General features: G+C 54.5%; 10 protein-coding genes across 10 annotated transcripts; 4 read left to right on the top strand and 6 right to left on the bottom strand.

The window, feature by feature from the left end:
• Positions 1-738: 738 nt before the first annotated feature.
• HER10_EVM0003714 (oxalate decarboxylase family bicupin) lies at positions 739-2421 on the top strand (the record flags this gene model as incomplete). Its single annotated transcript, XM_035473379.1, has 5 exons — positions 739-1119; positions 1224-1431; positions 1530-1619; positions 1653-1915; positions 1981-2421. The coding sequence occupies 5 exons, from the start codon at positions 739-741 to the stop codon at positions 2419-2421; spliced, it is 1383 nt and encodes a 460-aa protein (XP_035332415.1).
• Positions 2422-2642: 221 nt separating this feature from the next.
• On the bottom strand, positions 2643-3765 carry HER10_EVM0004062 (DNA-binding protein; the record flags this gene model as incomplete). The annotated part of the gene is made up of 3 exons (XM_035473719.1): positions 2643-2766; positions 2829-3431; positions 3506-3765. 3 exons carry the CDS (start codon positions 3763-3765, stop codon positions 2643-2645), a joined length of 987 nt encoding a protein of 328 aa, XP_035332455.1.
• A 924-nt stretch (positions 3766-4689) lies between these two features.
• HER10_EVM0006224 (lipocalin-like domain-containing protein) lies at positions 4690-6127 on the bottom strand (the record flags this gene model as incomplete). Its single annotated transcript, XM_035475816.1, has 4 exons — positions 5383-6127; positions 5125-5296; positions 4910-5004; positions 4690-4809 (listed from the first exon to the last, which is right to left on the bottom strand). Exons 1-4 carry the CDS (start codon positions 5635-5637, stop codon positions 4690-4692), a joined length of 642 nt encoding a protein of 213 aa, XP_035332740.1. The 5' UTR covers positions 5638-6127.
• Positions 6128-6774: 647 nt separating this feature from the next.
• HER10_EVM0002400 (isochorismatase) lies at positions 6775-7706 on the bottom strand (the record flags this gene model as incomplete). The annotated part of the gene is made up of 2 exons (XM_035472113.1): positions 7040-7706; positions 6775-6960 (listed from the first exon to the last, which is right to left on the bottom strand). Exons 1-2 carry the CDS (start codon positions 7445-7447, stop codon positions 6775-6777), a joined length of 594 nt encoding a protein of 197 aa, XP_035332278.1. The 5' UTR covers positions 7448-7706.
• Positions 7707-7874: 168 nt separating this feature from the next.
• On the bottom strand, positions 7875-9567 carry HER10_EVM0002442 (peptidase family M28). The gene is made up of 2 exons (XM_035472153.1): positions 8983-9567; positions 7875-8908 (listed from the first exon to the last, which is right to left on the bottom strand). Exons 1-2 carry the CDS (start codon positions 9395-9397, stop codon positions 7977-7979), a joined length of 1347 nt encoding a protein of 448 aa, XP_035332281.1. The 5' UTR covers positions 9398-9567; the 3' UTR covers positions 7875-7976.
• Positions 9568-10079: 512 nt separating this feature from the next.
• HER10_EVM0001691 (uncharacterized protein) lies at positions 10080-12755 on the bottom strand (the record flags this gene model as incomplete). Its single annotated transcript, XM_035471431.1, has 2 exons — positions 10080-10935; positions 10990-12755. 2 exons carry the CDS (start codon positions 12753-12755, stop codon positions 10080-10082), a joined length of 2622 nt encoding a protein of 873 aa, XP_035332197.1.
• A 1096-nt stretch (positions 12756-13851) lies between these two features.
• HER10_EVM0007377 (C6 zinc finger domain-containing protein) lies at positions 13852-15655 on the top strand (the record flags this gene model as incomplete). Its single annotated transcript, XM_035476935.1, has 4 exons — positions 13852-14433; positions 14498-14870; positions 14934-15484; positions 15518-15655. 4 exons carry the CDS (start codon positions 13852-13854, stop codon positions 15653-15655), a joined length of 1644 nt encoding a protein of 547 aa, XP_035332869.1.
• An 80-nt stretch (positions 15656-15735) lies between these two features.
• On the bottom strand, positions 15736-18193 carry HER10_EVM0010560 (uncharacterized protein; the record flags this gene model as incomplete). The annotated part of the gene is made up of 5 exons (XM_035480016.1): positions 15736-16465; positions 16542-16911; positions 16983-17651; positions 17714-17868; positions 18055-18193. 5 exons carry the CDS (start codon positions 18191-18193, stop codon positions 15759-15761), a joined length of 2040 nt encoding a protein of 679 aa, XP_035333265.1. The 3' UTR covers positions 15736-15758.
• Positions 18194-19131: 938 nt separating this feature from the next.
• HER10_EVM0001851 (aldo/keto reductase) lies at positions 19132-20239 on the top strand (the record flags this gene model as incomplete). The annotated part of the gene is made up of 3 exons (XM_035471586.1): positions 19132-19236; positions 19310-19588; positions 19649-20239. 3 exons carry the CDS (start codon positions 19132-19134, stop codon positions 20237-20239), a joined length of 975 nt encoding a protein of 324 aa, XP_035332213.1.
• An 850-nt stretch (positions 20240-21089) lies between these two features.
• On the top strand, positions 21090-22587 carry HER10_EVM0006879 (sorbitol dehydrogenase; the record flags this gene model as incomplete). The annotated part of the gene is made up of 4 exons (XM_035476452.1): positions 21090-21367; positions 21492-21779; positions 21856-22324; positions 22381-22587. The coding sequence occupies 4 exons, from the start codon at positions 21090-21092 to the stop codon at positions 22585-22587; spliced, it is 1242 nt and encodes a 413-aa protein (XP_035332811.1).
• Between the last annotated feature and the right edge of the window lie 1161 nt (positions 22588-23748).

Raw genomic sequence — 23748 nt, 5'->3', positions numbered from 1 at the left:
CTCTCTTCCCCTGGTGCGCCGGCTATCACTGGGGAGGCAGGTTGACTGGTTCATCCCCGCATGCGCAAGAGGTGCTATGCCCATCGCTCTACCGCGTTTCAGCCAGTGAGGGGGAGCTTTTGTTGAACATTCCATGCAAGGTGGCATGCAGCAACAGCGCCAGCTCTCGAAGCTGCTTGGTTTGGCAAGGTACCCTACTACCTTGCCATTGTTGCTACAGCTGCGGGGGAGCTTGGGTCTCGGGGGTGGTTCGGCATGTGCGTCGACGGATTGGTGGGTGTGTGGCAGACGTGGGATCTTGGTGTGTGGTGTGTGTCACTGTTCGGTTCAACCTGCAGACTGCAGCGATGGGCGGGTGAGGTGATGCGCCGATGACTACGACGGAGGGATGGTTCCCTTCGTAAGCTCCCCGTGTTTACGTACTACGACTTGGTTGCGACATTGGCGAGGCCGAGGAAGAGGTCAAGGCATTGGGTATTGGCATGGCTAAGTCGGATGATGAGCTTTAGGAAGGGGGTATAAAATAGCCTCTGGCTCCCAGTGTCACGAGCTGAACGTCTTGCGTCTTGAAGACTTTCATCCTTGTGTCTTTATTCTTAGCCATTGAAGAAAGAGAAAAGTCAATTGTAGACCCAATTGACCCCATTCCCATTCTCTGCTGCGAGCTACCCTCTTGGCACATCGCATCCCCCCAGTCCCGTCGCATCGATCCCCATCACCACGAAATCTTGGCCCAGCATGCATCTCACCCAACCCACGGCAGCCAAGCTGCTGCTTCTCTGGGCGTCAGCCAGCGAGCTGTGCTCGGCGGCACCGCACTTTGACAGCCCCCGTGAGCGTCTTCTCCGGGGCATGGACATCCCCGCGAGCTACAAGAAGAAGAGCACCAGCAACCCGTACGTCCCGGGCTTCAGGGATCCCAATGACGGCGCCGTCGACTCGGTCGGCGACGGCCTCGACCCGCTTCCCTACCGCAACGGCCTCGGCGCCTCAGTGCTGGGGCCCTGGAACAGCGAGCGCTCGCGCCAGAACCCGGATATGGTGCGGCCGCCTTCAACGGACAAGGGAAACATGCCCAACATGCGATGGAGTTTTGCGGATTCGCATATTCGAATTGAGGTCAGTGCTTAATGGTTCGGCGCCAATTGAGCTGTCAGAGTGGCATTGAAGCTATCACCCAAGCCCGAATCCATCCCAGACTAACAACATTTGCCAAATAACAGGAAGGCGGATGGACCCGACAGACGACTGTCCGCGAGTTGTCAACCAGCGTCGAGCTCGCCGGCGTGAACATGCGTCTTGGAGAGGGCGTCATTCGCGAGCTTCACTGGCACAAGGAGGCCGAATGGGCGTACGTCTTGGACGGCGAAGTTCGCGTTACAGCGCTCGACTACGAGGGCGGTAACTTTATCGACGACCTCAAGAAGGGCGGTAAGTACATACTTCCATATTCAAATGGAAAAATTGACGATGTTCATCACTTGATCATGCAACGAGGGCAACGAAAACTGACATTCGATACCCAATAGACCTCTGGTACTTCCCGTCAGGCGTCCCTCACTCCCTGCAAGGACTGAGTCCCAATGGCACCGAGTTCCTCCTCATCTTCGACGATGGCCGTTTCTCTGAGGAATCAACCTTTATCCTGTCAGACTGGCTCGCGCACACACCCAAGTCAGTCATTGCCGAAAACTTCCACCTCGAACCCGAAGTGTTCAAACACCTCCCCGAGGGCGAGAAATACATTTTCCAGGGCACGCTCCCGGGCCCCATTGACGAGGAACGGCCAAAGGGCAAGCATGCCAAGAAGTCCCGCTTCAACTTCACTCACAGGATGCTCGATCAGGAGCCCGAGCAGACGTCGGGCGGCGAGGTTCGCATCACCGACTCCAAGAACTTCCCCATCTCCAAGACTGTAAGATATTGAAACCTCGACACGCTTCTCAGAAGGTTCAAAACTGACAATTATATCTCTCACAGGTTGCTGCTGCCCACCTCACGATCCAGCCTGGCGCGCTGCGCGAGATGCACTGGCATCCCAACGCCGACGAGTGGTCCTTCTTCATCAAGGGTCGGGCCCGTATTACCATCTTCGCGGCTGAGGGTACTGCCCGCACCTTCGATTACGTCCCCGGCGATGTCGGTATTGTGCCTAAGAACATGGGTCACTTTGTTGAGAATATCGGCGATGAGCCAATTGAAATGCTCGAGATTTTCCGGGCTGATGAGTTCCGCGATTTCTCTCTCTTTCAATGGATGGGTGAGACGCCCAAGAAGCTGGTGATTGATCACCTGTTCAAGGATGACAAGGAGAATGGCGAGAAGTTCTGGAACCAGGTGAAGGAGGCAGAGAAGGACCCCATCACCAAGTTCCAGAAGGATACGGGTTCCTCACAGTCGGAGAGGGTGGAAGAGTTGTAAGATGGATCATGTACGCCGTGTAAAATGTTGTATAGGAGTGTAAAAGTGTAACATCGCATTTAAGATCAGGTTCCATTGTCCATTCAATAACCGCCATCGCAATTGAAAAAGATAGTACACTAAACAATAACAGTACACGACGCATCTATACATGCTTCCTGACGTAAAGCAGACCGATCGCGGCGAAGAAGTATGCCTTCTCTGCGACTCCGTGGCGCCAATTACTCATTCAACTCGTGAGCAGACTTGATTGCTTTCGACTTTCCAGTGTCAATGACAACGGCCGGGTCCTCAGGATCTCCATCGCGAGACACTTCGTTTCCACGTTTCGTCGTGATAGACGTCCTAAGTATCGCGTTAGCCCTGTCTTCATTATAACAACGAGAACCCCCTCGCAATTGACTTACTTTTCGCCCTTCACGTCAAGGACCTTGCCCTCAGGCTGACCACTGCCCCAGTTCCAGCTGACGGTATCGCCCTTCTTGGGTCCTTTCTTGGCCTTGCCGCCGCCATTCTCCTTGTCGTCGCCGTCGTCCTCCATCTCTTCGTCACCATCCTCATCCTTCTCCTCAGCCTCCTCTTCCTTGTCATCGTCTCCATTCTTCTCATCGGACTTCTCAGTCGACTTGCCCTCGCCCTGGCGCGTCTGTCGCTTCTTGCTGGCTCCGTTCTCCTCGCTGGCATTCTTGCGCTTGTCACCGGCCTTCTCCTCACTCTCATCCTCGGCCTCTTCGTCAGCGGCCTCCTCTTCCTCGTCATCTTTGGCCTCTTCCTCTTCCTTCTTGGACCCGTTCTGCTTCTTGGATCCATTCGACTCGGCCTTCTCCTCGTCGCCATTCTCTTCCTTCTTGGTGGACTTTCCATTCGACTTTGACGCGCCATTCTCCTTGCCCTGGGCCTTGAGGAAGTCGTGTCCCCAGTTCTTCAGTGAAGCATACGACTTGCTCTTCTTCACTTCCTCGGGCGACTTATCGCTGTTCGCCTTGGATTCTTGCGCCAAGTGTCGCTTACTATTATTGCATCACTCAATTAGCTTCTCACTCATCTCATGCTTCACCCCGTCACATCGCGAACATATACTCACCAGTAAGCCACAACCTTGCGCATATGCTCGACCTGCTCATCCGTGTACTCGTCCTCCTTCTTGTCGGGGTTCGCCTGGAGGATCTCGACAATCTTGCGCCCGCTGTCATGTCCGACCGACTCGCCCTCGCCCTCAGCGTCGTCCTTGGGCCAACCCGCGCTGTTCGAGTCGTCTGACTTGAGCCAGGACTCGAGGTCCTCGGCCGTCATGTTGACGTACTCATTGAACTCGGAAATAACCTCTTCCTTGGCTTTAACCATTGTTGCGGTGGTAGTATGAAGTAATGGATGATATAGCAGTCGAAGTAGAGATGCAGCTACTGTTCAAAGTTTCGTTGTATGATAATGATCGATTCCACGTAGCAGTAATAACAAAATACACTCGGTTGCAAGGCGACCCTCGCCAGGAGGACCCGAGAGCTATTTGAATCAAACTCAATTCATTACCTCACTCATCATCATCCCCGTCCTTCACCTCCGCTCTCAGTCCTAATGCTCAGGCCCAGCCTTTCCTATTTTCTTTTTCCTAGTCCTCTTCCACAATTTATGGTTACCCACAGATGCGTTCACAAAAACAGGCCGGACGCGGCCACATTCGTCATGATGTCTCGGGCTGAGGGTGGTGTCGTCATAGAATCCCCTTGCATAAGTGGCACAACTTACGCCGTGGGCGCGCCTGGTGGTCGCACTGGTGCAACATGGGGGAAAAGTCAATGAAGCTTATGGGGCCGTGGTGTCGAAGCTACAGCTCCAAGCTCCAAAGTTTAAAGGTGAGCTGATAGCTAAGAGCTGGAGCTGAGCTCCGGAGGCTTGCTGTGAGATCTACGGCCATTGACCAATGACTTGGTATCTTCCATTGTGAGCTCTGACTTGTGTGTCTGGTTCAACATCGAGGTCTGAGCACATGCAGTCAGTTCTCACATCTCAGTTCCCCCAGTTTACGATCCCGCTTGCGAATGTCACCGACTGCGACACTGACATTGACACTGACACGAGACATCCGGCATTTGCATGGAATTTTCGTCTGTTTCTGTAGAAATACCACTATTTTACCTTTGGCCCCAAAGACCGCTCTTGGACACTCGAAGACCCAAAGTCTCACCTCAATTCTTCCGTTCCGGGCCAAGCGCCAGGCACAGATTCTTCGCGATCCCCAGATGCAGCGTTTGGCGCATTCCCCATGTCTCATGCGAACTGGCAACCGGTTTGATCCGTCTTTACAACGTCTGCGAGGTTCGAGCCGAGCTGGCCGGCGCGCGCGATCCAAGCCCGTTGAGAGTTCATTTTGTTAGCCAATTGCAAGCCCTCATCGTTACTGGTCGCAACGCTTGCGGAATATATTCCTATCCGTTCGGATGTGCCATTCCAGTCCGCTTCATGGGAGAGAAAGAGAGGAGAGGCTTACGTCGAGAATCGCGTCCTCCGGGTTTCGCTGTCGACTGAGCACGAACAGCGTAGTAAAGTTGCTGGCCTGCACGAGCGCAAAGTCTGGGGTGTAGTCTGTGGACAGAATGACATTGTCAGCTTAGAGGTACCTTGACAAGGTTTCGGCCCCGGCGTGCCAGAGCAGCTCCGTGCCTACGCCGCTCTCCCATTCTCATTGGGGCGCACTGCGCGTACCTTGGACAATGTAATTCGGACCGGCGCAGTCGGGACCGGGCTGGCCGGGGAACTGTACGCGAAGGGCTCCCTTGGCTCCGTATGAAGGATCAGCCGGCGTAGCGGTGCCCAGGATGTTGATGGCGCGGCCCCCGGCTTCGCAGGTGTTGTTCACCTTGACGGTGCCATTATCCTGGATATCACTAGGTATTAGCCCGCCACATGTACTCCTGAGAAATACAAGACACTGGGTATGTAAGAGAGTGAGTGAGTACGCACGTTCAGAGAGTACTGCGCAAAGATGCACTTGCAGCCTGCGGTAAAGGGCGCAACAGTGCCGGCGACCTGGTACCAACGGCCAAGGTAAGACTCGAGGTCAAAGGCGGCATCAGGCGTAGGGTAGAAACATTTCCCGTCCCAGGTGGACTGGACAACGTTGGGAATGCTTGGGGAAGGCGAGGTGTCGTTTGTCACTGCGGCGGCGGACGCGACGGCTGCCCAGGAGAGGATCGTGGAAAGGGCCGACGATCTCATCGTGATGGCTTCGTTGCGGTAAGATGTCTAATAACTAGAGACAAGTCTAATAACTCTGGCCGTCGCGAGGAATGTGTGGTGCTTGATATTGAGTCGCAATAATAGGGTGATGCCATCGCGAGTTCATCCCATTGTGCAGCTGCTCATACCTTTTATCCAATTCATCTTCCATCGTGGGGTCGTCGCAAGACAAAAGCAATAGTTTTCTCACATGGTGATGAGCGCGCCAATGCTTCGCTCGCAGAACTTAGTTGTCCGAGGTCCGAATCCCAAGCTGTCAAACCCGCTGCTTTGCCCTTGCAACTTTGTGAGTATTCGAGCTGTTCAGTGGGACATTGAGAGCCCAACTGCTTGCTCCAGCTGAGCAGCACAGAGTGGTGACGACACTGATGCCTCTTTGGGCTATGAATTCGTTCTTCGCCAAGTCGGTTAGCTGCGCGGCCCTGCAACGATGGAGTTCCTGTGGGTTCTCATAGCTCTTCCTCGGAACTACAGTGTTTGTTCTTGAAGAACGTAACCAATGTCCCGTCAGTATTCGAATTGGTAGCGGTTGCTGTGCCTCTTTAGTGGGCTTCAACAGCTCTGGGTACGCCGCGCCGATCGTCAGGGCCTTGATGGCGTGGTGCCGTTTTCTCCGCACTATGGCGCCGCCAATCGGCGATTTCAGCTTTGGATCTGGAATTGGATGGTTCGATGTTTCTTCTCTGGAGATACTGAGCTAGTTATCGATTAGTTTTCTCGATGCACCTTGAGAACCACACGGCTGGAACCGGCTGCAGAGGTTCAGGCTTCAGATAGGGACTGGAGGAAGGGGTGATGGCCCGTAGTGGTCACCGTCGGGCCCGAACAGACAGGTCCTACTTACATTAGTATAGGAGTGAGTGGAACGGGTTGAATGAGCTCCTTAAGTAGTACTTGTTAGGAATGCCACATGTGGTAAAGTTGAGTTGCAGCTGTTGACCTGTCCGTTCTAAAGTCTAACATTCCCTAATCGTTGCCTGGACTGCTGCCTCGTCGCCATGGATTTAGTTGTGTCTTACTCGAGCCACTGTAAGTTAGGTGGAATCGTGGACCAAGTACATATAACATTCAAGTTGATCAAACAAACTCATATTGTACTTCAACTCCTCAACAAGGCTAAACAATGTCTTTGCTCTGCACAATAGTACCAAAAGCATCACCAATCTCACTCAAAGCAACCTTGACGAGCTGCGCAGCATCGACGCCAGGAATATCACGATCACCGACCGCATCCTCAGCAATCAAAACGTCGAACCCACGCTGATCAGCTTGTCTCGCGGTAGTGGACACACAAACGTGAGCCTTGAAAATCAGACATCAGCAATCGAACTTGTCATCTTGCAAGGGTAAACATCCCGCATGTGAAATGCGCCAGACTTACCATGTACCCAGTCAACACAACCTTCTTCCCCCTCGCTCCCAAACCCTCCAAATGCGCCTGCAAATCCGTCCCTGCAAAGGAACCAGGGAATTGCTTCCTCACCACCTTTTCACCATCCTTAGGCTTCAGCTCGTCAAATTCCTCAGCCAGCTTGGTTCCGGGGGTAAAGAGGGGAGCGCCTTCAGGCGTGTCGTGGACGACGTGCACGATGCTACTGGGCTGGCCTGCGTCGCGGTACTTTTGCAGCAGGGCGGCGATGGCCTTCCGCGAGGAGGCAACGTCCTGAACGGCGAGTTTGCCTTCTGCGTACTCATTCTGGGCGTCGATGATGATGAGGGTGCTGTCGGTGGGTGAGGCCGTCGAGGGAGGGGCGCCAACGATTTGGCGGAAGGATGTTGCTGAGGCCATCGTTGAGGTGAGTCGCTAACGTTTAGTGTGAAGTTGTATTTGCCAGACCCGTTGAATTCTTGAATTTCGCAAGATTAGGAGAGTTCCTTAGCTTGTTGAACGAAGAGAGATCAAGGTTCACTTCATGAGATTCTTCAGCTTGGCTTGGTCAGCTTGCGATTATATGTGGGAGCCGAAGGCGCTGTGCGTCTCCGCACTTTGTCATTGAGTCCCCCGCAATTTGTCATCGATCACATTATGCATATTCAAGCTGTTGTTGACGCCATCAGCTAAGGATCTTGACAAACCAGGTGGGCGAAAGCTCTTCGGAACTGGCTCGGAATGTGATGAGGAACTGGCCGCGATGCGGAATTGGCTTCCTCAAACTTCAAAGGTGCTCGTATAGGTATTGAACAGGAAATCAGCTGTTGTCATTGAACTTGCTCGAATCCCTCCACAGTTGGCATGGCTCTCAAAGGCACATCATTAAAGCGATACTATCATCAGAACGTCGCTAGCATCAATCTATGGCCCCCGTTACTACCGCCATTTACCTCCACTTGTTATCCCACCCAGCCTGCTCAATTGCAAAGGCAATGGCCAGCTCAGAGAACCTCGCCATGTGATCAATAGAGAACACCCCCGTCTCGTCATCGACATCCATGGTATCCTTTTCCGTGTGCACATACGGGTCAAACTCGCCGGGGAATCCACCCGCGACGGGGTTGCCCTCGGATGCAAAAGTAGCAGGGTACCCGAGCTTGGTGTAAGACATGTAATCCGACCCGGCGCCGGGCATGAGCTCATAGACACTCGTCGTGATGTTGATGTACTCCTCGCTCAGGTCAACCGCCCACTTGGTCAACGGCGCGTCCGCGTCCGTCTTGATGAAGCCAATGGACTCGGTAGCATTACGCGCGATGAAAGCCGTCATGTCGAACTCCATCATGGCGCCAATGTTGGCACCCTCCTTCTTCTTGTAGGCTGCGACGGCCTGGCTGCCCAGCAACCCGCCCTCCTCGGCCGCGTACCAGTGGAACTCGACTGGTCCCTCCTTGGGCACGTAGCCGCTCGTCGCGAGAACGCGGAAGGCCTCAAGAATGCTCACGGTGCCGGAGCAATCGTCATCGGCGCCGGGGGCAGGGAGCAGGGGGAAGAGGTAGTTTGCCGAGTCTTGGTGGGCGCCGATGATGGTCAGGGGCTTGGAGAAGTCGCGGACCTTGGGCTCGAAGCGGGCGATGATAGAGGATTGGGGGAACTCGTGGGTGAAGTACTCGAGCGAGATGTGGGCGTGGAAGGGCGACTGGGCAATGATGGAGGCAACGTGGTCGTGAAGCCAGACGGAGCTCTCCTCGCCGGTCACACCGCCGTAGTATCTGTTGTAATAGCTCGTCATGTGCTTGAGGACATTGTGCATGTTTGTCTGGTTGACTTTGGGGAAGAGGGGTTTGATGAGGCTTTGGTGGGTGATCTTGGGAAGGTCTGCAGTTGCGACGGCGTCAGCTGTCCGTTTCCTACGAGGAGCAATCTGGGCGAGTATGATGAGTTGGACTTACTGGCTTTCCCTGCAAAGGTGTTGACGTGGTCGGCGTAGAGCTCCTGGAAATCAGTGATGTCGCGGAACTTGCGTCCCTTACGCCGAAGACGAAGCTTATCGCCCTCGGTCATCCATTCTGCCATTTTCTCGCCATGAACATGGATCAGTCTCGGCTCGGCTAGCGTGTCCGCCATATCGGGCTGAAGAGAGACGAAGGCATCGACCGGGTCAGCGTGTTTCTTGAGCGCCGCGACGATTGCATCTATGTCCTCGGTCGTGAACACGGGAGCCTTGTCCCAGCCCAAGGCCACGGCAACCTCGTTTATCGCCTGTTCCGTAGCGGGAGCGAGTACGCGCTGGTCGTCGGGGGAGCTGAGCACGAGCTGAGAAGAGCCCAGCAGGAGGAGCAGCTTGGCCGAGAGGGAGTAGCGCATGATGGGCAGTTTGACAGATGGGCAATGTCGATGGAGGGACTCGAGGAGAGAGCAATCCTCAATGGTATGTGAGAAGAAGAGGAGGGTAAGCTTTAGTTTATCAGGAAGATGATCAAGTCGTCAGCGAGTAACCGAGCTCAGAAGGTCCCCAGCGGCCGCAATGATGCAATTCTACGGCACGGAGATCCGTCAGACGGTCAGAGTCAGAGATAGCAGGGGTCCGTCGCAAAAGTCCTCTACTCAAAGTCCCCAAAGTCCCTTTGGATGGGTGCATTATGCGGTGGTCACAGCTCCAAGTCAAGGTTTCTACAGCAACAAAACGGTAGTCCACCTGAACAAACACTCGTAAGACGAGCTTCAAGAGATTTCTGCAGCCTTGGGTATGACAATAATGCAAGAATGGAGTGGAAAGATAGTTGGCGCTTATAGAAACCATGGCAATTATTACTCAAAAACCACCAAAGGTTAAGTTTACGTGCAACAGGTTTGTCTCGTAATGATGATTACTGTGAGTTGCGTAAAGTCACGAAGTACTCGAGTAATACGCGGGCTAACTAGCAGCCCGTCTTACAGTATTGCAAGCTCAAGATACAAGCATGTCGACATTCGCGTTGTGAATTGTAAATCTACTGAGACTCCCATCAGAGGCACATTAAAGTCAACCTTGTCCACTCAAACGACATCAAAGTCCAAATTGCGTCAACAGAGCTTTGGGAGGCCACGCCTCCCTGAGTCCCGGAGCAAGACGGCTCTCAAATACATGACTCCCAGACCCAACCGTCCTCTCCTGCCCGCCATCCGGCAAAGAAACTACAGCAGACGTATTCAGCGGCACCGTCAGCTCTAAAACAAACTTCTCACCCGACCCAATCTCCCATCGACTCCGGACCAAGCCGTGCGGGCTCAGATACTCGACGCTGGCGTGTCGCAGGTCCCCTCCGGGCCGGGGCCGAACCTGGAATCTCTTCCATCCGGCCTCGAGCGGCGACAGCCCCCCAATACCGGCGTGCATCCAGTTCGCGACGCTGCCGAGAGCATAGTGGTTGAAGCTTGTCATCTCGCCCGGGTTGATTGTCCCGTCTTCTAGCATGCTATCCCATCTCTCCCAGACTGTGGTGGCACCCATGCGGATGGGGTATAGCCACGAGGGACAACCCGTCTCTAGAAGCATACGGTATGCATGCTGGACATATCCCGTCTCTGACAGCGCGTGCAGGATCACGGGTGTGCCCGCGAAGCCGGTGGATACTCTGAACTTAGAGTACTGCACAAGTCGCGCGAGTCTTGCGGCTGCGGCTTCGCGTTGGGCGGTGGTGTCGTGTAAGTCGAAGAGTAGGGCCAGTGCCAGCGCGGTCTGGGAATCCGCGACGATAAAGCCCGCTTTGGTGACGTACTTATCTTGGAAGAGCTGCTTGAGCCGTTTGTGTTCACTAGCGAGCTCCTCAGCCTCAGATGGAAGATTGATGATGCTGGCGATTTGGGACACGATGCCGGTGACGTGAACCAGATAGGCGTCCGCGACGAGGGTGCCGTCCGTCCTAGCTAGACCTGGCTCGGCGGGCGGCGCGTTGGGATCAAGCCAGTCGCCCAACTGCCAAAGTGAAGAATCCCATAAACCGTCGTTCCCGCGCTTGATGGACTTGATGTAGTCTCTCATACCCGCATACGTCTCTTGCAAGACGCCCGCGTCACCAAACCACTTATACAAAGTCCAAGGCACTAGCACAATAACATCATCCCATACTGCTTGCGGCACAGAAGGCCAGGGCCCATCCTTCATAACATTGGGAACCACGAGCGGGACAATGCCGCCGGCGTCCTTCTGGTCCAGGAGCACGTCTCGCATCCAGTTGCTCAGCATGCCCGCACAATCGTACAGGAACGAGGCTGTCGGGCTAAAGATTTGGATGTCGCCCGTCCAGCCCAGCCGCTCATCGCGCTGCGGACAGTCAGTGGGAATAGAGACAAAGTTCCCGCGCATGCTCCAGACGACGTTGCGGTGCAGTGCGTTGACTTCGTCATTAGAGCAGGAGAAGAAGCCTGTTCGCTGCATGCCGGTGTGCATGACGACGGCGGAGAGTGAGTTTAGCGTCACGTCGTCCCAGCCGTCCAGCTCGACATAGCGGAAGCCGTGATAGGTGAAGTGAGGGGACCAGTTCTCCAGAACTCGGCCGCCACCAAAGATGATCGCATCAGTTGCTTTTGCCGCTCGGAGAGGGCGGGTTCCGAGTTGGCCGTTTTCAAGGACCTCCGCGTGGCGGATGGTGAGCCGGTGGCCGTCTGGCTTCACGAGCTCTGGGATGACGAGTTTTCCGACGAGATTCTGACCAAAGTCGACAAGTGTCTTGCCGTTGATGTCTTTGAAGACTTTGATGGGTTTGACGGTCTCAGTGGTGCGGACTGGTGGAGAGGATGCTGCTATGAGTGTGGCTTTCGGAAACGGTAGCGTCTCAACGGTGGTCCATTCGCTGTGGTCGCCGTGATGCCAGTCGTTTACTTCGAGGCCGAGATCGTACGTCTCACCGTCGTAGATGTCGCTTCCGACGATTGGTGAGGACCTGCACTCCCATGAATCGTCCGTCACAAGCTTCAAAGCTGGCCCTGTTCTATCGTCGTCGCGGATCTCGAGCTGAGCTAGTACACCAATGCGGTCGCCGTAGAAGCAGGTTAAGCCCTCACCCCAAAGAATTCGGCCCGCGTACCATCCTTCGCCGACTTCCACTGTGAGAACGTTCCGTTGACCAGGCTTCAAGAGATGCTCTACATCGAATACCTGGTACTGAATGCGATGCTGGTAAGCAGTCCAGCCGGGGGCGAGCCACTCGTCTCCGATGCGGTGGCCGTTCAGGTACGCTTCGTATAAGCCTAGCGCAGTGATGTAGAGTCTAGTATTACCGCCGCCTTTCACATCGGGGCAGTCGAACACTTTTCGGAATCGGACCGACCGGATTCCTCTCTCATCTGGGTGCGAGGCAGTACGCGGGGGTGCGGTGATGGGCGTAGCTTTCCAGTCATCGCGCGAGAGCAGAGCGGTCTCTACTGTTGCCTCCGAAGACCATCCAGAGTCCAACTGGGCATTGTCTGAGGTCCCGTAAGACTTAACGACGACTGTCGCTCTTTCGCCTGTTGCCAAAGGAGTGTCAGGCCATGGAACGAGTACTGTCGAAGCGCTCTCGATGTGGAATTCCTGGGCCGGCGCAGAGCCACGTGAGATCTTAATATCGTAAGATGTCTGCTGCCAATCCTTTGCTATAGGGTCTGACTCGACGCGCCATGAGATGCGGGGGGTAGGAGAAGAGACACCCAGCCCGGTGGGATGGTGCTCGAAGCGCAAAGACGTGATCTTGGGTTGAACCATCTTTACATTCTGAGTAGAGGGTGCAAATGTATGTACTTGATATTTAGGGACACACGAGGTTTAAATTAGCCGGGCTACTCACCGGGCTTTACACCAGCGGCTTCTTCTGCAGGGTCTTGCCAAGAGAGAGTAGACGATGTTAAACATGATCCACGGCCCACGAGGATCGGCTCATGGCTTCGGCTTCCTTTTTTGACTGAAGGGTTCATCGAACCCCGCGGCCGGTGACATCAGCACCGAAACCCCGAGGTCCTGGCCCCGCTGTGCCGGAAAAGTTGAGGCCGAAGACGAAAACACGTCGGCCAATGTCAGTACAGACTCTCACTTCTAGAAATACACTCTCATATACGACACCGTTGGGTGACAAATTTCAGCCTATAAGATGTATGTTCTGGCTAGGGTTACGAAAGACCTATTGGTGTTCTCTCACCCTGTGAGCTCTAGACGTGAATAAGGCAGTGCCATGGAATCACATCTGGATATTGTAGAACATGAAGCCCGCTCAAGTCGTTTCATCGTAAGTATCAAGACCCCATAGGATTCTCGACGTCACGTGTGAGTTGCACGATCTGGCGATGTTGCGAAAGATACACCCTTCTTCTCGCTGTCTCTCACCGACACTCACCTGGACAACCCCTCGGTGACTCCGTCTCACCGACATGTCGGTCTAGGTCCGTCCCTGAAGACTTGAACGCACCAAAGCGAGTAAACACCCCCCTTTCTAAACCCCCCAAGGCCAATCACCAGCGGTTAACTTCCCCGCAAGTTCCGCTAACTTGGGTTCCCCGCAGCATTCAATGCGCCCATCTCCCCCTAGGGTCTGGCACACTTACCCATTGGACGCCAGCAACATCCGAAATCCGCTAGTCGGGCAATTTTCGATGGAAGCAACGCCGGAGAGACCCCAGAGGAGGTCACAGGTGAAGAGGAGATCCAGTCTTTTTCCTCCTCCCGCATGACCTACCGAAACCTTCCGATCCATGAGGTGGGCTTTGGCCGATTTCACGATACTTGAGTTGAGCTTCACTTTCATGTAGTAAAGACTGGATTTAGCCGGTGAACAGTTGCATTAACGCCATCAATTACGTTTCTCACGATGCTCTCGCCCATGGCTAAGGATGACGAATCAACCGCGGCACCCTTCGACCGGGTAGAGAACACAGGCTCTCAGTCTCAGTCTCAGTCTCAGTCCCATTCTCAGTCACAGTCTCAAACTGAGTCTCACTCTCACTCTCAGCCTCAATCTCACTCTCACTCGCGTTCTCATGCCCGATCCCACTCCCAATCCCAAGCATTCTCACACTTCGGGTCAGCCGTGACACCAGCTGCTTCGTCAACATGGGGCCTCGGCGAGCCAACACCCTCACACCATCTCTCGTCCGAAGCATCAACGTCGCCGGCCGAGTCGTGGAGATTAGATGAGTTCGTCACCGACCCCGGGTATCTCGCCTACCAAGAGGAGCTGAGATGCCTCATCTTCAACACGGCACAAACGGCAGCTCCCACGCGAGAGGGGACGCCGGAGGCAGCTGATGGCGGCTTTTCTGCCGGGGGCTTCGCGGCGCCGGGTACCATCTTGGGCGATGAGGGAGCCGCGCGACGGCAGGCCGGCCAGATTCTGGGAACAGGTCGGAGGTTGGAGTATTTGAAGAACTACGTCGGAGAGGTCGCGACATGGGTGAGTTCGTATCACATTTAACCTCTTTACCACGTCGTTGCCCAAAGCTCATTCTTCACAACAGCTCGACATGTTCGACAGCGACAGGGCTTTTGGCATACAAGTTCCTGTCCTTGCCCGAAGCTCCCCTGCACTACTCTACGCCGTCCTCGCCCTCTCGGCGCGACAGATGGAGCGAAAAGAGGGGAAACAAACATCGTTTGACAGCCTCGAGCTGTACCAGGAAGCTATCCGCCTACTAACGCCATTACTGCAATCACGAGACCAGAAGATCATTCCCATCTGCACAATTCTGTGCTGTCTCGAGATGATGTCTGCCAGTGCACAGGACTGGAGGAAACACCTCGAGGGGTGTGCCGCGCTCTTCGAATCCTTCTACGTTCACGGCTTCAGCGGCGGTCTACTTCAAGCTGTTTTCTGGTGCTACGCGCGAATGGGTGTGTTCTGATTCCTTGAATCCTTTTTCTACGAACGGATCCTCTTGCTAATACACCCATCAGACCTATGCGGTGCCCTCATTTCGGATGGAACAGAAAGCACCCTTCTCACCCCCTCAAAATGGCTCCCCAGCGGCGCTTCACACAACGAAGCAAGCGAGCTCTTCCACCAGTCTGGAACCCCCGACATGCACGCCAACTACGCCGTCTACCTCTGCGCCAAAGTCTGCGAGCTCGTCGCCGACAGGACGCGCTACTTTGAACTCGGCGACGCAAGCGGCTGCAGCAGCCCCGATGAGCTCACCGACCGCTGGATCCGCCTCTGGGAAGACCTCCAAGCCTGGACGCGCGACCGGCCGCCAGAGCTGCTGCCCGTCCAGAGCATCCAGAGCAGCCCGTTCCCTCAGATTCTATTCCTGCACTGGGCGGCCATCTCTTCGAACCAGCTGTATCACACGGCCTGTACGCTCTTGCTCGGGTCCATGCCACGGCCGCTGAACCTTAAGCTGGGTGGTGTTACGGGCTCCGCCATCTGGCATGCGAAATGCATCTGCGGTATATCGCTCGCGAACCCGCACCAGGGCTGCTTGAATAACGCCATCCAGCCGCTTTGGGTCGCAGGTCGACTTCTCAGTCACAAGTCGGAGCACGCTCTTCTCGTGAAGCTCATCCGCAGCATTGAGGCTGTGACGGGATGGGGCACGTGTTGGAGAATTGATGATCTCGAGGCCGCTTGGGGTTACAAGGTCCGCAAGGAACTCAGAATCGCTGATATGGTTAGGTGATTCATTCTTCATTATCATGATGATTACTTCAACTGCTTGTGTGGTAGTTGTCACCTTGGCTAGAGGGGAACGTGGTGTGCCCGCGTCCACAAACCATGATTATTTACATCAACCCCCAATCCTCACGAACTTTCGTCGAAAACCCGTCGACGTTCCATCCAGTCGTGGATTTGATACGATCAAAGCACCCCAAAATCGCCTTTTGCTGAGGCTCATACGTCATCCGTTGCGCCGCCAGATACAGCGACGCAACCAAGCAAAGATCCCAACTATCTCTCCGGTCATTGTTCAGCGCGATCCCGCAGACGCGCTGAGCATGCCAAAGCGGCGACATGGACGACGACGACGACGACTTCTTACCCGCCGCCGTCGCCGCCTGCAACGTCCGCGGCTTGTTTTGAAGCAACAGCAACATGGCTGTATGATACAGCTGGTTCGCAAAAACGGCGGCACCATTAGTGAAGAGGATTACAGGGAAGAGCGTCTCGTCGCCCCCGTCCATCTCCACCATGGGGCGAAATTCCTGCGCCCGGTTGGTGTACCAGGACCCGAGGGCGTCGCTAAGCATCGTCCAGCGGTGGACGGGCGTGAGCGGGACGCCGCCGCCGAGGTCGAGATCGGCTGGGGTCTGTGGTGAGAAGCTGCCTGAGCAGAAGTTGATTACTTTTGCGCAGAGGAGGAGGGGTTCGATGGTGTATTGGAAGATTGTCTCTGCGATGGTGGAGGAGTTCCACTGTTGTGGGAGCGGGTTGTAGGATAGGTGTTCGGGGATCGAGATGGGGGCCCCGGTTACGAGTGCGGCTGCAAGTTCTGCTTTTTGTTAGTCTTTGACTAGCTGTGATGTGATTCGTACATCAGGAAGGGGATGTCGGAGCGGTGAGTGTACCTAGTCGAACCAATACTGATAATATCGAAACGGTCTTTGGAGTTGCTTCCGCCAGCGCCATGTTCCAAAAGTTGTGATCTATGCTATTAGACAGGCTATTCCAGCCGCTGGGGATGTTGGAAATGAATCGGCATGCCGTAGATAAAGTCAAGTGGACCAGATCGCTGTCGTTGATGACCGGTCCGCTGAGCTGAAAAGGTTTCGCCTCAGCCAGAGACTTGAGGTATTCGACGTCACCGGATACGATGCGCAGATCGGCCTGCTGTGCCGTTGCAGCAACAGCAAGAAGCGAGTGAAGAACCGCTTCGGATTCGATGGCGAGGCGAGAAACGTAGAGACCAAAGGTTTGTCCCATATCACACAAGTCAAGCTGCGAAACAATCATTATTAGCAATTCAAGGACCAAACCCTCATACACACTAGGCTTGGTGTTGGACTCACCCATGGCGCGACCTGGTACCTAAAGTGACGCAACAGCTGCAGCAGGCGATCTTGCGAAATGCCGCCGGCCGCAGACACGCCAGACCCTCTCCTCTCCCTCGTTGAGTTCGGCGACAGCGACATCATCTCTCCGGGGCTCACCACCCCAATACTATCACCACCACCAACCGCAAAGGACCCGGAGCCATGATCAGGCGACTGACCTAGCCCCGCTGGCCCTTCGTTTCCGAGCGACAGCAAGACATTTAAGGCCGTCTCGTAGGCAGCGTCATTATTTGGTGATGGCCGCGTCAGCTTCCCCGCAATATCGAGATTTCGCACCGGTGATGAGAGGCTCTCGTGACTCCCGAGGCTACCCAGACTCTGAGGTGGCCGCCATTGCTCGAGCGGCGGGTGCTGGCGGCCGTGATTCAGTGTCGCGAGGCTCGGCTCGAGAGGTGATGGTTTAGTCGCCGCCGCTGCCGATGGTTCTGGGGGTTGAGTATCTACGTGGAAGGTTATCACCGTTTGCGTTGGTGTTTGCGAAGGCGGCGGTGGCGGTAGAGATGAGTGGTTGCGGTTCAGATCGTTTGCGATATTCCCGTTGACTCCGTGTTGCTCGCGCGGCGGAGACGATGCATGTAATGACGGATCTTTGGCGGCTTGTTTGGACGACCCGGCACCTACGAACTAGATCTATGTGTAAGTCGAGAAACACTAAGCCGGGTGATGGTTCCTAGTTGTTTACGGACCTGAAGGCGCGAGTATTTTGGCGTTGTCGCATCGGGCACCTTGGGCGAAGGTGACACCGTCAATGCATTCTTATTCAAGAACGTCAGTCTGGGACCGTAGTGGCACTCAAAGTTTCCGTCGATGCAGCGCTGACATCGTGGCTTCCCTTCATCGCCTACGTTTGGTCAATAAAGAGTGTCAACAATAACTCGATGAAGCGTCACCGAGTAAACATAGCTAAGCTGCAGTGTCATGCGACGTCATGCCAGCTCTGCTCGGTGAGATAACATCTCAGTGGGTCTTGGACAACATTTACGAGCAATAAGAAAAGAGACATGGACAAAGTGAGAGAGAGGCTTACATTTGCGCCGTCGGACCCGACATTTCATACACCCCGTCCGCGTCCTCTTGTGTCTCTGTTTCGAACCTCCTGCTCCTGCTCCTGCTCCTGCTCCTGCTCCAGAGCCGCTTGCTGATACTGAATCCGTATCATCCGTCATTGTCGCAACCGGCTGCTATGTTTGGGGTGCTTGTTGTGTGCCCATGGCTGAAGAACGGACAACGGCGGCTGGGGGGGATAATCTTGTCGGATTGGGAAGGCGGAAAAGGTCCCCAACAAATAGTGGAGGGTTTCCCGAGGTACGGGCTTGCCTCCAGGAACTCTGTGAGCTTGGACGGGGAAGAAAGAGCTTTGCTGGAGTCTCTGGAGAAAGTTGGTGCGTGTGGAACAGGGGAAGGACGGGGTTACGGCGACAAGTCGGGCTCAGTTGACGCGAGTGCGGTTCGGGATAAGCGTTTGCAGGGACAATGCTGTTTGTGGATATTATCCGTGGGGTTTGATCACTGATGGGATGGTTCTCATGCTTTGGCGAGTGAGACGACATTCAGTAAGTGTGCGGTTAATACGCGACGAGTCTTCAATTCTGAGATTTACTCTGCCCGGACAACTTCCGATGCTATCGATGTACTTCTCTTGAGTCTATTTGCTAATAACGACTAGACACTCGGCTCACAATTCCCATTCAACCATGAGGTAGGCTTCGTCTCCTTAAGCGGGCTTCTAACCCCTCGTGGCACCCAGTCGAACACGAGTCAAACCGGGGGACGCTAAGCGCGGGGATACATGCCCTTTTCTGAATCATCAGTGCTTGAGATTGCCATATCCGGTAAGCTCTACCACCTTGCCTCTCATTCTTAACCCCTCCATGATGATGCTCAGAAGAACAGCCGGAGGGATGGGCGCTCTACTGACGGAGGCGGGGTTGTGTGCGCTTTTTGACTGAGGGCGGGGTTAAACGCAAGAAAAAAAAAGTAGAATCTTGTCACAGAGAATATTAGAACTCAAAGCTCGTCATTCTAGAGCAAACTCATCTCATACATCACGCAACTTCTCTTCCTGTCACTCTAGTATCTATACCCCCTTTGTAAAATCTTCATAATGGGCAAGGACACCATCACTCTCGCTTCCGGCCGTGAGATGCCCCTCGTAGGCTTCGGTCTGTGGAAGGTTCCCCGTGAGACCTGCGCCGATACCGTCTACAACGTGAGTTTTATTTCAGCACTCAGCTCTATACACGAGTAACCATGTTTTCTAACCCGTGATTGTAATCAATTAGGCTATCAAGACCGGTTACCGCCTCTTCGACGGCGCCTACGACTATCAGAATGAGAAGGAGGCCGGTGAGGGTGTTCGCCGCGCCATCGCCGACGGCTTGGTGAAGCGTGAAGACATCTTCATCACCACCAAGCTGTGGAACAACTACCACCGCAAGGAGCATGCCGTCGCCATGGCGAAGAAGCAGAACGAGACCTGGGGCCTGGGCTACATTGACCTGTTCCTCATTCACTTCCCCGTTGCCCTCAAGTACATTGAGCCCTCCAAGCTCGAGTACCCCGTAAGTTCATGAATGTCGCCATCATTCTAACCAAAGATTTGCTGACTCGGAGACACAAAGTGCTGGTGGATGGACGCCGCGCAGACCATCGTCGAGCCCGACAACGTCCCCATTCGCGAGACCTGGGAGTGCATGGAGCAGATCGCAGACGAGGGCATCGCAAAGTCCATCGGCGTCTCCAACTTCCAGGCTCAGTCCCTGTACGACATCCAGTCCTACGCCCGCCACCCCATCTCCGCCCTGCAGATCGAGCACCACCCGTACCTCGTTCAGCCCGACCTCATCTCCATGGCCCAGGAGAACAAGATTGCCGTCACGGCCTACTCCTCCTTTGGCCCCCAGTCCTTCCTCGAGATCTCCAACAAGCGCGCCACCGGTGCCCAGGGCCTCTTCGAGGTCGATGCCATTAAGGCGATCGCGGACAAGTACAAGGTTACCCCCGCGCAGGTCCTGCTGCGCTGGGCTACCCAGCGCGGCGTCGCTGTTATTCCCAAGAGCAACAGCCAGCACCGCCTGAAGCAGAACCTCGAGGTTAACGGCTTCGATTTGACGGCCGAGGAGATCGAGTCCATCTCTGACCTTGACCGTGGTCTCCGCTTCAACGACCCTGGTTTCTACCTGCCCCAGCGCCCTCTGCGCATCTTCGCATAAGCGAAGTCTGAGATGAGCGTTGTGGTGATGTATGGATTTGGATAAAAACAACCTTGACGGGCTTGGTAGTCATAGAACCTGCTACGAATTAATGAAAACAATTTTCCCAACTATCACGACCTCATTCGTATTTTCTTGCGCCTGTTTCGGATGAGTGACAAGTATCTATTCCAACAACAAGAGTGCACTTGCTTGCCATCTTCAAGTACTAAGGCTCTGATTATTCCCCGATTACGTCGAATTGACCGTGCTGTCTTTCGCCGAACCCGCATCGATGACGGCTCGGAACTCGGCGGCTTCGGGGGTGACAAAACGAACCGCTTCCCATGATCCAGACCCAATCATCTGGACGAACTATACGCAGCCGGCATGTTCCCCGGCGCAATGATCTAGAACTGCCGGGTGGTGCTTAACATATCCCAATCAGGCAACGACTTGACGAAGGCGCGACAGAAAAGGCATCCTTAGTCGCTCGGTCGGTTCCCCGCATGTTGCCCAGACCCTTAGCTATGTTGAGCTGTTGGAAATTCGGACATTGTTACCGGCAGAAGGGTATCACACGACGTTGAAAAAATAATAATTGTTTGACGGGACGGGACGCATGGCGGTCTATAGGATAGGAGCGCCTCCACGACGATTCTTGTCAGATTAGATTTCCAGCCGTTTCCCCTTTCACATCACGTTTCTTCCAGCGACTATCCTTGAACATTTGTTTCTCTCTTCCGTGTTGATCCCAATTACATCGTTTCGACCTGGCTAGCAGCTGTCCATCTACTTGAAAAAGCAGTCGTTTCTCCAAGTCACTGTCATCTCCCTTTCGTTTTATTCCCGGACGCCAACCACCTGCAAGATGGTCGCTACCACGATATCGCCAGAGGCGCCTGTCAATGGCATTGCGCCCACAAAGTCTAATGGCGTCGTCGTTGTAACAGAGTTGAAGCAACACAACCACCACCATCACCCCGAGCCTACCACCGTCAGTGCCGACCAAGAAACCATCCAGGCGCCGCTGCCAAATCCTTCGCTTGTAGTCACAGCCGATCATCAGCTCAAGGCAGAGGAGGCGCCCGTTCTCGCACCAAAGGCGGGAGAGGCATTGGTCCACGTCAAGGCTACCGGAGTATGCGGGTAAGTTTCGCTGGTCACGTTCATATTTGTCGAACGCGCAACCCGCCTTAGTACGACTGGAGCGCAGGTTCCCTCTACGAAAGGATATTTGAAGTTCGGGGCTGACTTTTGGAACGTTCTGCAGGTCTGACATCCACTTCTGGAAGACGGGCCGCATCGGAACGCTTGTATTCGAGGGAGACTGCATCATCGGTCACGAAGCAGCAGGCGTCGTTATTCGCGTCGGTGAAGGCATCAAGAACCTCAAAGCGGGCGACCGCGTCGCGATCGAACCTGGCGTGCCCTGCGGTGAATGCTTCCTCTGCGTCGACGGACGGTACAACCTCTGCGAAGATGTTCAGTTCTCTGGTGTTTACCCATACCACGGCACGATTCAGCGATACAAGTGCCACCCGGCCAAGTGGCTTCACAAGTAAGTCGAGCTTACCCTCTGAGAGTATCTCAATTGGATATATGTAGATATGTACCTAACACCGGACTCTGTATAGGCTTCCCGACAACATCTCCTACGCCGAGGGCGCTCTCCTCGAACCCCTGAGCGTCGGTATGCACGGTATCCGCACCGCAGGCCTCTCCCTCGGCGTCGGCGCTGTCGTATGCGGTGCAGGCCCTATCGGCCTCGTCACCCTCGCCGCGGCCCGGGCCTCAGGCGCTCACCCGCTCGTCATCACAGATATCGAGCCCTCCCGCCTCGCCTTCGCCAAGACGTTGGTTCCGAGTGTCATTACGTACAAGATTGACCCCGCGCTCGGCAACGAGGGCAACGGCAAGGCTATTCGCAAGCTGTTTGGCGACGACGAGTACAGCGCTCCCAGAACGGTGCTTGAGTGCACTGGTGTCGAGAGTAGTATCTGCACTGCCGCTTTCACTGTTCGTCGCGGTGGTACGGTAATGGTTATTGGTGTTGGAAGGGAGATTATGAACAACTTGCCATTTATGCACATTTCTCTTGCCGAGGTAGGTCGACATGCATACAGACTAACCAGAGCCGAGGACTAACAGGATTTCTCTAGATCAAGCTTGAGTTCATCAACAGATACCGCGACACATGGCCCGCCGGCATCGCATGCCTGAGCAGCGGCATCCTCGACCTCAAGAGCCTCATTTCTCACACTTTCCCTCTCGAGAAGGCCGTCGACGCCCTTACTCTCGCGTCAGACTACAGGAACGGCAGCATCAAGGTTCAGATCGTAGATGAGACTGACTCGCCCATCTTCTGAGGCGGTATGCAGGGAGTTGAGGGTTTAATATCAGGGGGCATGGGCAGGTCTAGCCAGGTAATGAGAATTGCATCAAGTAGCATACTCAGCGTATATGGCGTTACGGTTTATCGATTATATATACAAGCAATCTTCTTACGGATCCATTCATCACCTCTCAGCTTTGATCTACGTTCAATGGTCATGTTCGAACTTGATACGGCTGGAGACCTTGGGGTTTGGGCTCGGATGGGCAGAGTTCCTTGCAGCTTTGTAATACTCTGCCACGCTTTCTATTGAACTGCCTTAGACTGTGGATCACTACTGGTAGTAATTTGTTGTGTCTCACCTACCCATACTATGTGTTGGCCTCACTGACCAGGCCTGTCCTCGTGGATGACATGGACGTCCGACCCGTTGTATACTGCAACCGCCAGAACCTCCCGGTGACGATAGTCAGCCCACCCCTCGGTCCATACCATCGCATACATTGTGGGGTGTGGGTCTTCAAATTGGTCAATGATCTGGCACTTCCAGGGCCTATCTGACTGTTCCAGGTGGATTTCTTGCGACATCATGGTGTGAACAATCGCCGCGTCAAGCTGCCTGAGCACTGGGAGGAAGTGGGGGGAAGCCTCAGGGGTCGGAGACTCCATCCACAGGTCTTCGAAGTGCTCTAGATATCTTTGTTCTGCCCGTCTTCTGCGGCTGTCCGGAAACCGTGAGACTGGAGGCGGGTACCAGTAAAGGATGAACTCGCACATCTTCTTGCCGTAGCGAATCTTATAAACCATGTCCATTCTCTTCCTCTCCGGGTTTGACGGCCTGTGTTTGCTAAGTGCCATGTATGGTGCTGCGCTATCCGGCCATGTTGATAAGCCGAATGTCACCGATTCTATGGTTGGGGTTTGCTGAGACTCATCTTGGGTAGGAGAGGTCTGAATTTCTTCATAGGCAGGAGGTGGATCGTCAGGCTGGCGGTGTTGAAGAGGACGACGGGCGGTATCATCATTCTCGTGGCCTAGGCCAGGGTAATTAGGTGGTCGTGCGCTCATTGTTCTCGTTGGATTAGAAGTGATTGATGCCCTTTCTTAAGGCCGCATGAGTGTGGCCATGAACTAAATCTTTATACTTGGTTTAGTTCATACATCAGCAACTCGGTGTTGGTGAATCAAGGCAATC

This window comes from Colletotrichum scovillei (assembly GCF_011075155.1).
Source record: "Colletotrichum scovillei strain TJNH1 chromosome Unknown Contig00006, whole genome shotgun sequence".
Classification (NCBI taxonomy): Eukaryota; Fungi; Ascomycota; class Sordariomycetes; order Glomerellales; family Glomerellaceae; genus Colletotrichum; species Colletotrichum scovillei.
Note: the sequence above shows the minus strand (reverse complement) of the source record. Positions and strands in the feature narration are given on the sequence as shown.

Coding starts and splice junctions, on each gene's coding strand:
- HER10_EVM0002442 (XM_035472153.1), bottom strand. CDS start 9,397: ATGCGCTACTCCCTCTCGGCCAAGCTGCTCCTCCTGCTGGGCTCTTCT. Junction 8,909..8,982: donor CACCTTTGCAGGGAAAGCCA/GTAAGTCCAACT, acceptor TCGCAACTGCAG/ACCTTCCCAAGATCACCCAC.